Source organism: Paramisgurnus dabryanus, chromosome 11, assembly GCF_030506205.2.
Source record: "Paramisgurnus dabryanus chromosome 11, PD_genome_1.1, whole genome shotgun sequence".
In the NCBI taxonomy this organism is placed as follows: domain Eukaryota; kingdom Metazoa; phylum Chordata; class Actinopteri; order Cypriniformes; family Cobitidae; genus Paramisgurnus; species Paramisgurnus dabryanus.
The window spans coordinates 39,356,434-39,372,669 of record NC_133347.1 but is presented as its reverse complement, the minus strand read 5'-3'; the positions used below and the strand labels follow the sequence as shown (position 1 = coordinate 39,372,669).

At 37.6% G+C, this 16,236-nt stretch overlaps 1 protein-coding gene across 1 annotated transcript in view; it reads right to left on the bottom strand.

The window, feature by feature from the left end:
• plxnd1 (plexin D1) overlaps nt 1–16,236 on the bottom strand; it is a 91,447-nt gene that overhangs the window by 71,028 nt on the left and 4,183 nt on the right. Inside the window, exons 3-6 of the mRNA XM_065271331.2 lie at nt 13,572–13,703; nt 12,102–12,202; nt 6,273–6,402; nt 4,052–4,229 (exon numbers count right to left, since the gene is read on the bottom strand). Coding sequence (XP_065127403.1) covers nt 4,052–4,229; nt 6,273–6,402; nt 12,102–12,202; nt 13,572–13,703 — 541 coding nt within the window. The remainder of the gene's footprint in view (nt 1–4,051; nt 4,230–6,272; nt 6,403–12,101; nt 12,203–13,571; nt 13,704–16,236) is intronic.

The following is a 16,236-nucleotide window of genomic DNA, read 5'->3' as shown; positions in this document are numbered from 1 at the left end:
TCGATCGCGATAGAGGAGAGGGAGGAAGAGCATGTGAATGCCCGCTCACATCTCTCTCGATCCTCTGGAGACCTGGAGAAGGAATAGGAATGCACTCTTTTTGTGGTTTTGTGGGTGCCGGCTGAGAAGCCGGCAGAACAGAAACAAAACGAAACCAAAGATTCTCCACACGGCCCTCTACCGGTGGAGGGAGCGGTGCCATCACCGTCTCCCGTAGAGTGATCCCATCCAAATCCAGGTCGCCCGTCTCAGGGCCGCTTCGATTTCCGTTTGCCACAGGAAGCGGGTGGGGCGGGCAGGGCGGGCTGCCGACGGCTGTTCCCCCTCCGTGGCCTGGAAGATGTTCTAGTGGGGGGGTGGAGGCAGCCGCCGGAGGGCACCCTCGACGAGGAGCAGACGGGGCAGCCGGCGCTGGAGGGCGAGACGCAGGTCGCTTGCGCGATCGCCTCCGTCTGCTTCTGGGCGGCGGAGAACTGCTGGGTGAAAGACTCCACCGACTCACCGAATAGACCAGTCTGGGACACTGGAGCGTCCAAGAACTTGTTCTTCTCCGCATCCGACATGTCCGCCAGACATAGCCATAAGTGGCGTTCCTGGACCACCATCGTGGACATGGCACAACCAATCGCCTGCGCTGTCACCTTCGTTGCGCGAAGAGCCAGATCAGTGGCAGCCCGGAGCTCCGAAAGGACGGACGAGTCGTGTCCTCCCTCGTGCAGATCCCTCAAGGCCTTCGCTTGGTGAACCTGCAGCAACGCCATTGCGTGCAGGGCTGAAGCCGCCTCTCCACATGCCTGGTGGGCAGCGCCCGTTAGATCGGACGACTGTCTGCAGCACGAGAGGGGAGGGTTGGGCGGTCCTTCCAGGAGGGAGCGGTGGCCGGACACAGTTGCATCGCGACCGCACGCTCCACGGGTAGGTGCTGCGGCTTCTACGGATTCGGAGGGCGGCACAACAGATTCTAGAGACATCGTAGAACACGACGCTGAAGTCTCCATTGGCACATCAACCGGCTGTGGATGAGGAGGCTGAGAGCAGAAGGACGAATCCCCCGACCGGCTCAGCACAGTGATGCGGAGGTCGTCCTTTGAGAACTTCACAGCCACCCCGTGGCGGCGCTCAGCACTCGCATGACGAGGGTTGCGTTTTTCCCGAAGGAAAGACAACCGTCTCCGCAAATCCACAAGGGACATGTTCTCGCAGTGAGAACACTTACCCCCAGCAAACGCTGCCTCAGCGTGCTCGATGCCCAAGCACGAAAGACAACGCTCGTGACCGTCCTTCGGACCCATGTACCCAAGCACCCAAGATCGCACAGACGAAAAGCCATCCTGAAAAGGACGCTGATCTCCGGATATACGAGAGAGTGGCTGCCTTTAACAAGGCACAAAGCTCTCTCGTATCACTCTTTTAGGGAAATTCACTCAGATGCTCAGTTGATGATGCGCACAGGGAAAGGCAACGCACACACTAAACTCAAAACAAACAAACAGATGCAGAGCCGTGGAATAAGCGAAGCGTCCGCTGTGGTACTGCCAGTCCAACCAACTTCAGCAATCGAATCCCAACAGAGTAAAGTAGCTTCTCAGTAGCAGATACTGCCGGCTTTCGAAGTGATAAAAAGCTAATTTCCCTATTTGCACCTGCTGCTTATATACGCACCTGGCGGGGCGGCGCCAGCATTATGCAAATATCTCAATCAGGGTACCCCCAGGATTGTCAAACCTAAATTCAAGGCTTTTTAAGACCTTTTTAATACCACTTCAAATGAAATTAATACCTACATCGCACCCATTCGGGTAGAATAAATCATTTTAAATAACGTAATATAGCTCAAATAATTACCATTTACAAATGTTTGAACATTCATGACAACATGCCTCTGAAAGGATGAGTCCAAGGCCCAAACGGCCTAACCCTTATCTTTACCCAACAATCAAAACCAACAATCAAATAGATTTAATATATTTAAATGTACATTTATTTTAAATGTGAAAATCCCTAAATCAGGGATGGGCAACTGGAGGGCCAGGGGCCACATGTGGCCCTCCTCTTTATCTTGTGCAGCCCGCCACGTTTTAATATGACCATTATGTCGGATAAGGTCATTTATGTTAAAACAATAGCCTTGTTTGATCCATGAAATAAGCTGCAAACCAAACAATAACACCAATTTCAAGGTTTTATTTTTTTGCTGTTTAATATAGTTAAGATAATAACAACATCTAATAACACTCATCAGTAATGCTCTGAACCAGAACAATACTGACAAACAAAATTAACCATATTATGGCAAATGAAACAAAAACCCCTCAAACACAACAACAAATTAAATGTAATGCTATTTTGACCCTAAAAAGACAAGAGATCTGTTCACTGCACCAAACAAAAAACTGGACACAAGCTCATATATAGATATATTTCTGTCAATCTTTTCTGTTAATCTTTATACAGGACCATACTAAAGTTTTCTAATGCTAACTTAGTGTGACAATGTAAATATGTAGCCTATAGTATATATTGCAAGTTGATATTATCTAATTAAACAGTGAACAAAATATATAATAGCTTTCAGATTTGCGTTATTGTTGCAGCTTATTATTGCATGGATCACACAAGACTATTGTTTAACATATAAATGATCTTCTCCGACATAATGATCATATTAAAACGTGTCTTCTCTTTACTAGAGACGAATTGTGGAACAGAAGATTGTGTGTGTCACTGATTAAATCAAACTACCGATCACAGGTGCGAGGACACCCGTCATTGTCCCGCCCCCACAGTCCCAAAGTCAACTTGATCGAGCAAGTGCGTGTTGTGCAGCTGCGAGCGCATAAAGAGAGTCGAGCGAGCGCTCATCCCAGCCTTTACTTTATCATCCCAGCCTTTTTACTTAACTTTTTACTTTGCTCGCGTGACTGCATTTGTGCGCTTTGAACAGAGGTGCGCTCTCGGGAGGACGTTTTTCAGCGCGCAAAATGCAAATAGTGTTCTGTGAACACGCGAGAATGCTTTCCTGCGCGCGAATAGTGTTCTGCACGCTCGCTAAGATGCTTTTCCAAACATGGATAGTGTTCTGCGCTCGTATCTGTCGCTCACGCGTGGTTATTGTGCACGCGAGTTTTGTGTCTGAATTAACAGCATATAAATCTATTGATCATTTGAAAAATTAAGACCTCCCTGAAAAATTCAAGACTTTGAGGTGAAATTCAATACCTTTTAAGGCCTTAATATGGGAAAATGAAATTCAATGCTTTTTCAAGACTTTTAAGACTCCGCGGGTACCCTGTCAATGCCAAGTTCATTGGGGTTTTAGTAGTATTCGAAGCAGATTGGTCTCTCTAAGCGAGTTCCCAATTCGTCGGTCACGACGTGACGTTGTAGTGAACGACTGAAAGGGAACTGGGGCTGGTTTCAATTAGGAGGTTGTATCAACTCTAATTTACCCTGAGTTGGAAAACTCTCAACAGGTTAGCTTCATAGAGTAAGGGCATACTCATACTATCCAAAACAAACTAAACTGTGCCCGTGTGACATAGTCCCCCCTCCCTACTCCCCTAGAAGCATGCATTTACACTGTACTTTTATCAATCCCAGCTTGGGCACACTTTCATCATTAGGATGCGATTGTTTTGAAAAAAGCAGGAAGTAAAGCTCTCTCTTAACACTGGAACCCATCGTAATGTTAAGTCTGTGTTTTTTTATTTGGAGTCGTTTCTCGGGTTGTAAGATTCAAAAGTTTCCCTTATTTCAGAGTTAACAGACCCAGAGTTTTCACTAACCCTTGTTTTTAAAATGGGCCTCTGGACCTTTTAACCTAATCTTGTTTACAAATACCCTATGGAGTTATCTTTAGTTTGCCTAATAGAAGCTTATAAATGAACATATTAAGGTCAGATGGAACTTTAAACATTTTTCTTAATGTATTTTTGTCTATTAATTTCTGTCTTGAAGTGAAATATTTTCTTATAAGAGTTGTCAATGAAAGATTCAGAAACTCTTACAAAAACATACAAAGCATTGACACATGTGCTTACTGTAAACATACCTTTGCCAAAGGGGATTGTGGGATATGTGCCAGGATGGGGTAGAGGGCAAGTCTGGATTTGAGGAGTGATATCGTCCATATGTACAGTTGCACCTGTAGTTATGCCAACCCCGTAATCACATTCCACCCTGAGACCCTTTAGATCTGGAACACTTCCGTTTATCAGAATGCCCACATCCTGAAAACAAAAAGGGAGGAAGATGAACATATGACACATTTCTTGATTTATTATTACTTCTCAATTTCAGATCCCTTCTTAAACATTACTGTCTCAGCAGTATAGCAAATCTCACAAGACTAGTTAAGACCATGTATGTGTTATATTTCAAATGTAAGATGTGAATTTTTGAAGTGCGTCTCACATGTTTTCTTGTAAATGAGCATTTTTATTAGACTCAATTGATTTTGCCATAAAGAAATCATAACAATTTCATAATAATATTATTATCTGATTTTTGACAAAGGCGGCGATGATTAGGAGCTTTTTTAATTTAATTGGATTGTGACATTATTTTAATGACAACTGCATCATAGTATTATTTGTTTCATTTAAATTATGGAGAATATGATAAATACAAATATAAGAATCACTGTTGTGAGAATAATGAGAATTGATATTGAACCCAAGCAGTGAAATGTCTGCATGTATTACAGTACGTATTACAGCTAATTTTACTTTCATTGGAAACCTGAAGAATAAGAAACTAGGCCATAAACCTTCTTTCCACAGAAACTCATCTAGCAAAGCAAATCTCTGCAATCACACACTACATTGAACTCTATTGTCATCAGGATGGTAGATTTCCTGACAGTGGCGCCTGCTTCCTGTTTCCTATTTCCTGTTTCGGCTTAAGAGTCATTTCCTCTGGCCAGAATAATCAACAGCTGTTAGAATCTTTCAAAACAGAAACTCACTCAATAACTCTCAAATAAATTTAAAAATTCTTAACGCAAATACAGGGAATATAGTCATAGATGCTGGAATGGCATTATGAATGATGAATGAATAATACATACATAAATACATTAATAATATTTTTGTCTGAATAGCCTTTGTTAATCTAAAAACATTATGTCCAGACTGTGAAACAAATATGGTTCTTTCCTAAAGTAATAAAAACATAGCTCACAACATTAATTAGTTATCCAATAAAAGACATACAAAGATTTCTTTACCCAAAATGGCTTACACAATACAAATAATTTAAACATGCTTGCCAGGTACCATGGGTTACGTGTACAAGTAATATATCTTGGTGAAAAAAATAGTAGTTGGTTGAGGTAGGATAGTGCATTATTGCAGTCTGTTTTATGTGTGATCATGTAATGCATATGGAACAAAAATGCTATTTTTTTTGTTAATCTACATGTGTAATGTCCATGGGGTCAGTCAAAAGAGTTCCATGGTGTCTCCTGGGTCTGATATGCTTACTTCGCTTTTGTCCTGAAATAATTTTACATGTGTACATGTTTATTTGACCATAAACAATTCACTGTCACTTTAATTGAGCACAAGAAGCAAAGACTTACTGCCAAAACAATCACGCCACTTGCACAGTTAGCATTACTCAATTTTTATTTTTATTTGCTATTGTTGCGCTGCTTCTTTGTCGATCGCTTTTCGTTCTATCCAATGAGGCTATGGGAACTGACTGAGAAGCCACCAAATTTAAAATGTTAATACAACGTCACAACGAACTCAGCAACTCATGCATTATCTACACTCTTAAAATGATTAAATAACACATCTTGTGTCTAGGTTGTTGTCCTTTACTTAACACATCTCTGTGTTATTTTTGGAACAACATACCTTGTGTTGTTTTAACAAATCTTGTGTTGTCCCTTTTTATTTAACTTAAAATCAACACAAAATAACACATAATGTGTTAAATAGGATAACACAAAACAATGTGCTAAAATTAACACATCCTTTTTTATAGTGTATAGACCTGAGTTTCCTATAAATACATTAGACTTGGTTTGGTCATTGCTTTTGAGTTCTTAATGATGATATTGTTTTAATGATGAAGGGTTTTTTTCTTATCTGTATTTCGTCTGATATGTGTTGTGAGGTAAAGATTTCGGAAAAGAAGGGCTGTTGTTGATATTGCTACAAGCAGCTTTTCATGTATAGGTGGAATGTATAGAAGCAATAAAAAGCAGTTTGGTTAATTAGCCCTTTTGTTATTTGTGTGTTTATGTGTATATTAATGCAAAATACCGTGATGTTAGCAGATCGGCTGATTTCAGATGGAGTGATGGTCATTGATGGACACTGATGAACACCGTCCCCAGTGCTGATCCATGAACGTGCCAAAGATCCGCTGAAGCACTCCTTCTGAATCGAACACCTGCAGGTCACATGAGAATATACATAATGCCAGAGGGTTCATACAATATAGAAATACACATGCAATAAACGGAAACTCTTTACATTACACAATAAAACTTATCTTGCTTGTATGTTAACTTGGTATGTTTGTGACAGATATTGTGGTTGTTATTACAAATTTCTTGTTTTGTTTTTGATAGACATGTCTGCTAAACAAATAAATAAAATGTTTATCATTTCAAATTTGCACTCTAAAAAAATGCTGGCTGAGTTATTTTTTTATCTATGGTTTGGTCAAAAGGAACAAAAACAAAACCATCACCTACTGTACAACACACACACACACACACACACACACACACACACACACACACACACACACACACACACACACACACACACACACACACACACACACACACACACACACACACACACACACACACACACACACACACACACTGCATGGTTTGCTATAAATAAATGTGCAATTCTTTGATCCTGATAAAATCTAATTTCTAATTCCTACTCTATTTCTTTATAGTTGCTACATTTCTATATCTTTATTTTGTATTTTTTCTTTAATAAGGTTTAATGGAGCCTTAATCCTGAGATTGACCTCTCGTAAGAGGGCAGCAGAGCTATTTTAACATTCAAAAAGGATAATATTTCTGAAAACATACTGTTTAAATTCTATTATGTAACATATAATAGTTCTTAAAATATAAACAGTGGTTTCTATCCCACAAAGCTATGAACCATTATTTTCTATTCATATCGCTGTGGAATTTTTTTGTGAAATGTAAACTAAACTAACAAATTAAGTACCTGATTATGAACTATTATATATTTTTTGGCCACCAGGTAGGGTTTCTGTTTTTGAAAAGTTTAGATTTTTCAGTCACAGACTTGAATAGTTCTATCGTGTTATTTCTTTCTTTCTTTATTCTTTTATGCCATCCCAGCATTTATCTCAAATTTGCCTAATTTTTTAATGTTAATGTTACATAAGCTAGTTGGACAGAAACATTACTATTACAGTCATACTTAACTCATTCCCCACCATAGACAAGTTATCTCGTTAATTAAAAACATTTGCATGAAAGACGTGTTCTTTATGTGTTTTTATTGTAATCTGTAATACCCAATTTACCCAGTTTATAAAAAAGTTTTAATTTTACACTCAGTGTCTGTTTTGATCATTGTTCTGAATCTGACCTCTAACAAAATTCCTTCACAAAAATGCAGTTATTTCAGCTTTTTGCGCAAAATTCTGAAAAAAAAAATTATGAGTTTATAAACAGAGAAAAAAAATAAAGATATTTATATTTTGCATGTTTCTTATCCGTTGTTTTAGTATGTGTTGCATACTCCTTCCCTATGAGGTGTCGCCATTGGAAGCTTCTCACACACTACACTACTTCCCTGCCTTTACTTCTCATTCTTTTGAGTGACAGCTCTTTTCTGGACAAACACTAGTCCCAGAACTCAAGTCCCTACCAGATTAATTGATAATAAATCCCATGTTCCGTTTTCCTCTCTGTCATGGAGGGCTGGCTCATGGTTGGTAAGCAAGTGCACTGTCAGAAATAAAGGAACAAAACTTTTCTGTCACTGGGGCTGTACCCTAAGTTTCCGTTTGGTACCTTTACATGAATAAAAAACAGAATACAATTTTGGGTAGATTACCGTACCTTTAGGACCTACATTGTGAGAAAAAAGTCAAAATATGTACCCCAGCTGTCAGTGGGGCAGCACCCTTTAATAAGGTAATTGTATGGAGTAAACATACAGATATGTAAACATTTAGAACCAATATGTACCTTTGAGAAACTAATAGGTATTTTTGAGGTACTAATAAGCTCTCTTTGGTCCAAGTATGTACCTCTGAGGTACTAAAATGAAATCTTTAGGTGCAAAGCTGTACTTTTGAAAGGGTACAGCCCCAGTAACAGAAAAGGTACAGTTTTGTACCTTTATTTCTGAGAGTGTGGAGACGTGCGTTTTGAAAAAGGAAGAATTGCTTTGTCCCATGTTTAGCACTCATGTTTAAAACAAGGTAGGGTGAATTATATCAAGGGCATTGTCACCCACAAAGCTGTTAACCATGATTTTCTGTTTAATGCTGTGGAAGTGAAATCACCAGAGGGAACATTCTCCTACCAGACAGAATTTTATTAGGCAATAAGCTCAGCTATGCACATATAAACATCATTATGCTTTGTGTTTCCATATCTCACTTGGTGGAGCACTGCTTTAACAGTGCAGGGGTTGTGGGTTTGATTTTCACGGACATGATAAGGCAACAAAACTTCATGGGACACTTTATTTCTTTGGATATGTGCAAACTAAATCATTATTTTTTGTTAAGACCATTCATTTATTATTATTTCCAGTTCTTTAAACATTTCCAGGTACATTTTGCTGAAAACAGCAGACACTGATAATGCACCATTACTGCAGTTTTTACCAAAAGGTGTAAGGTTTATGAATGTTTACTGATAAAAGCACAACCTATAAACTATAAAATATACTTTTTTCTACAAGACATGCTGGGCAAATACTATACCATGAGTCAGGATCGGCCAGAACTCATATTAATCTGTGAGTACAAATTGCAAAACTGAGGTCACGATTTTCAAATCTGTGCATAATGATTGATATCTGTGAGTGTTAAGTGCTAAAATATGTAAACAGTTTGCAAATATATAAACTACGAATACAGATCACTGCATATTATTATCATAACATATCCCCAAAAATGTCCACTACAAAACTTTAGGCAGTTCCATTCATGGCATCAGACACACAAACATTGAAAGGATTCTTTTATGAGAAATGTTATAAGAACAACTAAAAAAAAGATTCAGCAAACCAAATATGATAAATGTGTAAAACAGCTCTTCATTTGTATCTTTCACCCAGTGACGTTTTCTTTAAATACCAAATATTCAGGAAAACCACTGACCTAATGATAATCTCGGCTACAGGATACCTAGCCCAAAACAAAAATGTGCATTTTGTCAAATCACCAACGTTTGTTATTGGTATTTTTCAGCTGTTAGATTTTGCTGGAATTCTTTGTTGACATTAACTCCAGATCCCAAAGTGTATAAGGGTCCTATTATATTTCGTTTTGGGGTCTACTACAATAGGTTGTCACGATTAATTGTTAGTTAATGGTTTAAAAATATCATATTTTAAATTACTGCTGCATTTTTCTTCCCATCTCAAAACTCTGTTGTAGTTCCGATGCTCAGTCTACTATTACTGGTCAATATGACCCTTATCTGTTGTGACTGGTCACCCGCTTTGAGCTACTTTTTGAAATGTCCTGCCCATTACTAAAATCATGAGAGTTCGCTTTTCAGGCTTAAACACTATCAGTAGTGTCGATTTTGCATTGTCAATTGAATGAAAATGTAGAAAAAACATGGGGATCATCCAGAACCACCTTTGCACACTGCAAAAAATGACTTTCTTACTTCTTACTATTTTTGTCTTGTTTTCAGTAGAAATATCTACAAATTCTTAAATCAAGATGTATTTTCTTGATGAGAAAAATGACCTAATAAAATAATACTAGTTTTTAGACAACAAATATACAATTTAAGTGAATTTGTGCTGAAAACAAGCAAAAATATCTGCCAATGGGGGAGAAATTTATACTTGAATTAAGTGTTTAAGAAAAACTAAATCTTATTTCACAAATTTTTTTCTCACCCCATTGGCACATAATTTTGCTTGTTTTAAAGACAATTTCACTTAAATTGTATATTATTTGTCTTAAAACTAGACTTATTTACTTAGGTCATTTTGCTCATCAAGAAAAAGCTTCTTAATTGAAGAATTTTTAGATAATTCTACTGAAAACAAGACAAAAATACTAAGTAAGAAAGTCATTTTTTGCCGTGCAAGCATGACTTAAACAGAACATTTCACAGTGGATTTTTTTTTACACTTTAGGTGCAATGATTTTCAATTTTCTCTTAATTACTATTTGGACTAGCCCAGGGGGTCCAAACTCTGCCCTGGTGGGCTGGTGACCTGCAGACCCTAGAAATTTCCAATTTATAATAACATTTTCTTAGCACACCATGGTGACAAGAAACATTATGTTGTCCAGTCATGGACATTATCTGACTTTTTCTGTTTAAATTTTTTTTAAATGATGTTCCTTTTTTAAACAATATTTGCAATGCACCAAACTAGCAACAGTTCCAAATCTATCCGAGAAAACATCATGTCTTAGCTAGGCAAATTTGCACTTGCTAACCTTGTAACACAAAAGTCAACAAAACAATGGCCCTCATTTATGAAACCTTCGTAAATATATGAGTAGGGTTGTTGTGGTGACAGAATTTTCCCACCGGTTAATACTGGTATCACCAGGTGGGAGGGGCTTATAAATACGAATGCAGATGTGCACCTTTACTTTCATTTTGAATTAGAGGCAATTGTTTTAATGCAGCGCTTGCATACGCTGCGTTAAACCGCTTATAAATCCATGTGCAATGTGAGTGCAACAGCTGCTTTAATTAAGTGCTTGAGCCATTGGTGGAAATCCGCCAGTCCCAAGCTGAGTAACCAGCTCTTTCTCCATTAAAAGTGCTGGTTGAATAAAGGGTTTATTATTATTCTTAATGAAAAAATGGTGAGAGGCTGAAGCACCGTGTATCACCGGTTATACCGACTATCGCAACAATCCTTAAATATGAGTAATTTCAACGTAAAACGAACCTTCCCAAAACATTTCCTCTGGATTCACAAATACCTTATAAACGTCAGATTTGATGTGTGAAATGTGTATTTGTTAATTAAATCCAATTATTCGTTAACTGATGGCTTATTCATATTAAGCATAATCCCCACCTATTACAGCTGCGCAAATTGTGCAGTAGGAGTACATTTATGAGGACCAAGAGATTCAATTCTCACCAGGGCAGGTGTCCACTTTAATGTTACATACTGCATAGGTTTCAAGAATACCAAAGCTGATGATCTGTCAGCAGTCTATATCAACAAATCATAAACAGACAATCTTCGCAGGACCCCTGACTAATCCCCAATGTATAAAACTCACAATTCAAATTCAATCGCCTTACAACAGTGCTTCCCAACCTTTTTTCTGCCACGGCACAGTTTTGATAAGTAAAAAAAATCATATGGCACACCACTATTACAATAAACGTTTATAGAACTGCACAAACGTGTATTGCAATGCTTAATTGACTTGTTAAACTGTAATATTATACTTGATCTTGTAATGAACACAAAGATGAAGCCCCACAACACAAGGGTTCACAGTTTTTTTCTGGATATTAAACTTATCATGTATGCCTATTTCCAGTGTAGATCATTTCCTCCTGTATAAATACTACACCGGTTCATGTTAGATTTTCTTATTTTGGTTTTGACACTTGCTTACCTGCACGACTTCTCTGCTGTTGTCATTTAATAAATTTTGCCAAAAATCCTTCCACTTACAAATGTTAAATAACATTTTTATTTATGAAATAATGTGTGTCTTTCAAAATATTTTTTTCATTTTTTAAAATGGTCCTTACAGTTTCATCATAGAGATAAACAGACACAAACTCAAAACTCAAAGCCAATTACAAATACATAAACTCGATCAATAAGAGAGGATAAACTCACATACACATATATTACAGTGCTATTATGTACTAAATCTATTAACCATATGACTTGATTTACCTTCTATCCAATGTACACCAGCCACAATAGGCATCACTGGCACTCAGGCACTCATTACAGGAGCTGTACTGGGCACAACTGGTCACCTTTACACGCACGAGCTGGGCAATGATAAACACAGTGTTACATTCAATCACCAGCACAAATACATTTTAACACTACATACAAGATGCAAGCAAGCACTCATAACACGCTGCTGTCTTACACAGTCATGTGTTCAGCTTTACACCCTCCATCAATGTTCTCACCTATATGATTATACACAGAACTTCTTATTATCGCCTTAAGTGCCAAATTTACACCCCCAAACACCTCGTCTTTTCTCACATCTTCTTTTGGTGAATATAGTGTGCATATGCTAATGTTATTCCTATGCATGCACTTCTTTACAAAGCAAAAACTTTAAATAAAACAAAACTTTTAATCCTGTACATTGTGAGTTCACATTGTGAGTGTACAAATTTACATTTTCAGCTTTAAAAGCTTTATTGCTTTTTTGAGTACTGCTTTTTGGGGCATTCATAGCCTAGTGGTTAGAGAGATGGGCTCTAATCTGAAAGGCACCTTAACCCCAGTTGTTTCCAGGGTGCTGCAGTGATAGCTGCCCACTGCTCCAGGTCGGTTAAATGTAGAGGTCACATTTTGAGTATGGGTTACCAAACCTGGTAATATACATGACAAAACATTTCACACTTTCACAGTAACATACACTGGTGAACACGTGATTCATGTCATGTTTATGGTACTATAATGTTTTAGCACCGCTGGAATGTTGTACTGTGACATATCAGAATCCAGGACTATAACTAAATTTTTTGCCGCTATATGGAAAATGTTTATTTTTTCATGTCATAGTTTGGAGGAAGCTTCACAAAATAAAAACGCATAATGCGCATAATATGTGCATAATGCGTGATTTTGCAATAAGGTTTTATGCTGCCTTCAGATGCACTTAGGAAACTCTTTGTGTCGTGCATTTGTTAATACGGCATGAGACGCAGTAAGTCATCAATTACATGGAAGTAGTGTAATTTTAACAAACCTATGCAGAATGGAACAGAAACGTTTTCCTGTGGACTTTATGAATAATTTATTTATGTCACATCAATTTAGACAGCTATAAAGTGCCCAGACAGGTTTGCCTTACAAAAGTCACACTGAATTATTTCGATCACTTATACACTGATAGGGAACTGAAATATTTATTTTCCTTAAGGCGTTTTAAACACTGCACATTCAAAATCACTGAAATACAGCATGTTATACTGAAATAATAATTTATTATCCTTGACAATAGGCTTTCTTTTCATTATGCTGGGAAACAACATGCTTTGTACAACTTCACACCTCGGCAACTTATGTATCGTCTATAATCTCAAGTTATTTAAGTTTCAATGTTTGATTGTTCATGGGCTTAGAACTTGTAATTAGGATATTTCCAACTCCACTTGAAGGCAGCATTATACTCACATGGTGTGTTGTCATGAGATACATGTAGTTTTTGTCGCTGGGGTCAAAAGTCATGATGTGATGCACTGGATCATTAGCAGGGAGTTTCAGTGACCACTGGTTAGCTACAGAGAGGTTACCCAGCAGAGACAGCTGTAAAAGAAATTCCTAATGGTTAACACACTGTTAAACACATTTTCTAAACACTTACATGTTGGCTGTACATATTTAATTATGACATTTTTATGAAAGAGTATAACCTATAAAAAGTCTTTATTTGTGATTAAAATGAGAGAATAGTAGCCATTGTAGCACAGAAGAAGATTAAAATTAAATGTTTTGAGGGGTACAGTTGTCAAAAATGAGTAGGAAGTGTAGATGACTTTGCTTTCAATGACTTAAGCTTCTTACAGTCTCTTCTACATTTATGAAAACATATGACCACCAGACAGACACAGTTATGAAATAAACAACACATAAACAAATGCAGGAAACACACAAACAGAGAGCACATACATAGAGTGTGTTTGTGAGTCGACCTAACTGAACACACACATATACGCCACATAAATGGGAATAGCTGGGTTACACCTACAGGACAGTAATAACAGCAGCTTGTCTTCTATCACCAGAACACCAGATCTCCTAATCCATAGAGCCTATAGACGGTTTCATCAGATGCACGTGAGGTGACGCGACTGCGCATCTGAGTGGAACATAACTTCCAGGCTCTGTTTGTTTAATGGTCTGACTTGTTGCTGAATTGAACTCTTGAACAAATATCTTGTCGAAAATAACAAATGTTTTGTTTTCCTAAAGACGAGGGGAAACGGTGATCATGGATTAACGCTATTTGATGGGAGGTTTGGCAGCTAATCTGTGGTTAGTGGCTAAACTGAACTCTGAATCAAATACCTCTGTGAAAATAACGAATGTTTTGGTTTCCTAAAGAGGGGTGACGACAGTCCTGGATCAGCGCTATGTAAAGGAAGGTTTAGCAGCCGATCTGTAGTTAACATTGTATATATTATATAATACACATTTAACACAGTAATTGTAGCTCAGTGTAGTTTTTGATAAACTTTCGCTATGGTTTGAACTGGTTCTAGGTTTGTTTGTTTGTCTACTTGTTATTTATTTTACTTGTTATATGAAATAAACTACTTTAGTAGTAGTAATTCTGTTGTTATTGATTCTATGTTGAAGGTGGCAATTATGGCTGTATACTTTGTTTTGATGAAGCATGTCTCCGCGGTCAATGGTGTTTTGTACTGTACTTGATTTGTGATCTGTGGTTATTATTCTATTGTAAAAAATTAAAGTTGTCTGTACTGTACTGTGCAGCTGCCTGTATTCATTAATTTGCTGGTATACATTATATGAATATATGTATGTACAGACAAACAGACAGGAGAATAGATGGTTAGATTTTAAGCTGGTACATGAGCAGGGCTCAAATTTAATTTGACTCTACTAATACAAATCCCCAAATAAGCTTATCTCACTATCCCAAATCACATTACACACACTCCCATCAGCACTGTCATGAAACCACCCTACACACAAACTCGCACAAAGACACACACACATATGCACACCCTTAAAGGGCTTATTATGCAAAACCTGCATTTTACATGCAATGAAAGAGTTTATGTAAGCGTAAAGTAAATTTAAGAGATTGATGTACTATGTAAAACTTTCAACCATTCGAAGTCCAAGACCAATTCTGACAAAGGTAATAAATGTTACAAGTAAAAATAATGGCTCATTTACATATGTCCATAATTACAGTATCAGTGAATGTGTTAAATAGTTACATTAACACATTAGTTAACACAAACTGACAATGAAACTACACCATTTATTAATCTTATTTATTATAAAAAGGCAATAACTTTTACTAAGCTCTAAATTAAATATGAGCATCTTGTAGTCTGTGTGAGGTAAACACACTCTTACAACCCATTACATTTGTAACAGACGCATAAACCTTTTTACAGGCCCCCTGCAGCCACATACTCCTTATGTGAGTAAATACTGAATATTAGCATTGCTCACAAAGAGCTTGCAGACTCAAGAGCATTTTTCCACAGCTACACAGCAGCACTGCATAATAGATTTTAAATAACTACTGAAAGGTGAGTTAACAAGTATGACACATGTTCCTGGAATTTTGCCCTAATTTAGGATTTATTTTCCTTCTGCTTGAGGGTTTTGCTGCTTGCAGATGTTTTGCAGCATGCATGTATATGAATTATCTTCTGGCAGAGCTTTGGGTTTGCAGAGTGTGTTTGTGTTCAGTTTGTGTAATATGTGTGACACAATAACACACTAGAGTCAAAGCAGTTACCTTTCTAAAGCAGTACCATGTTGCTTGGGCCTGTACATACTGTATACGACAGTCTGAGCCCCCCAATCTCTCTCTCTCTCTCTCTCTCTCTCTCTCTCTCATTTACAATTACCTTTATAATTTACATAAAATTACAATACTATTTATATAAAATTACTAGTGGAACATTTTATGCATTTTTATTTGACGTCCAATCATCCCATATCCTGCGCCCCTCCTCTTAACTCTGGGGACCCCGGGATGTGAAGCACTTTTCTAGAGGATGATGATCAACCACTTTAATTTTATTTTATTGCGTCATTTTCTAGGCCAAGTGAATTTACTGAAAGGATAAAA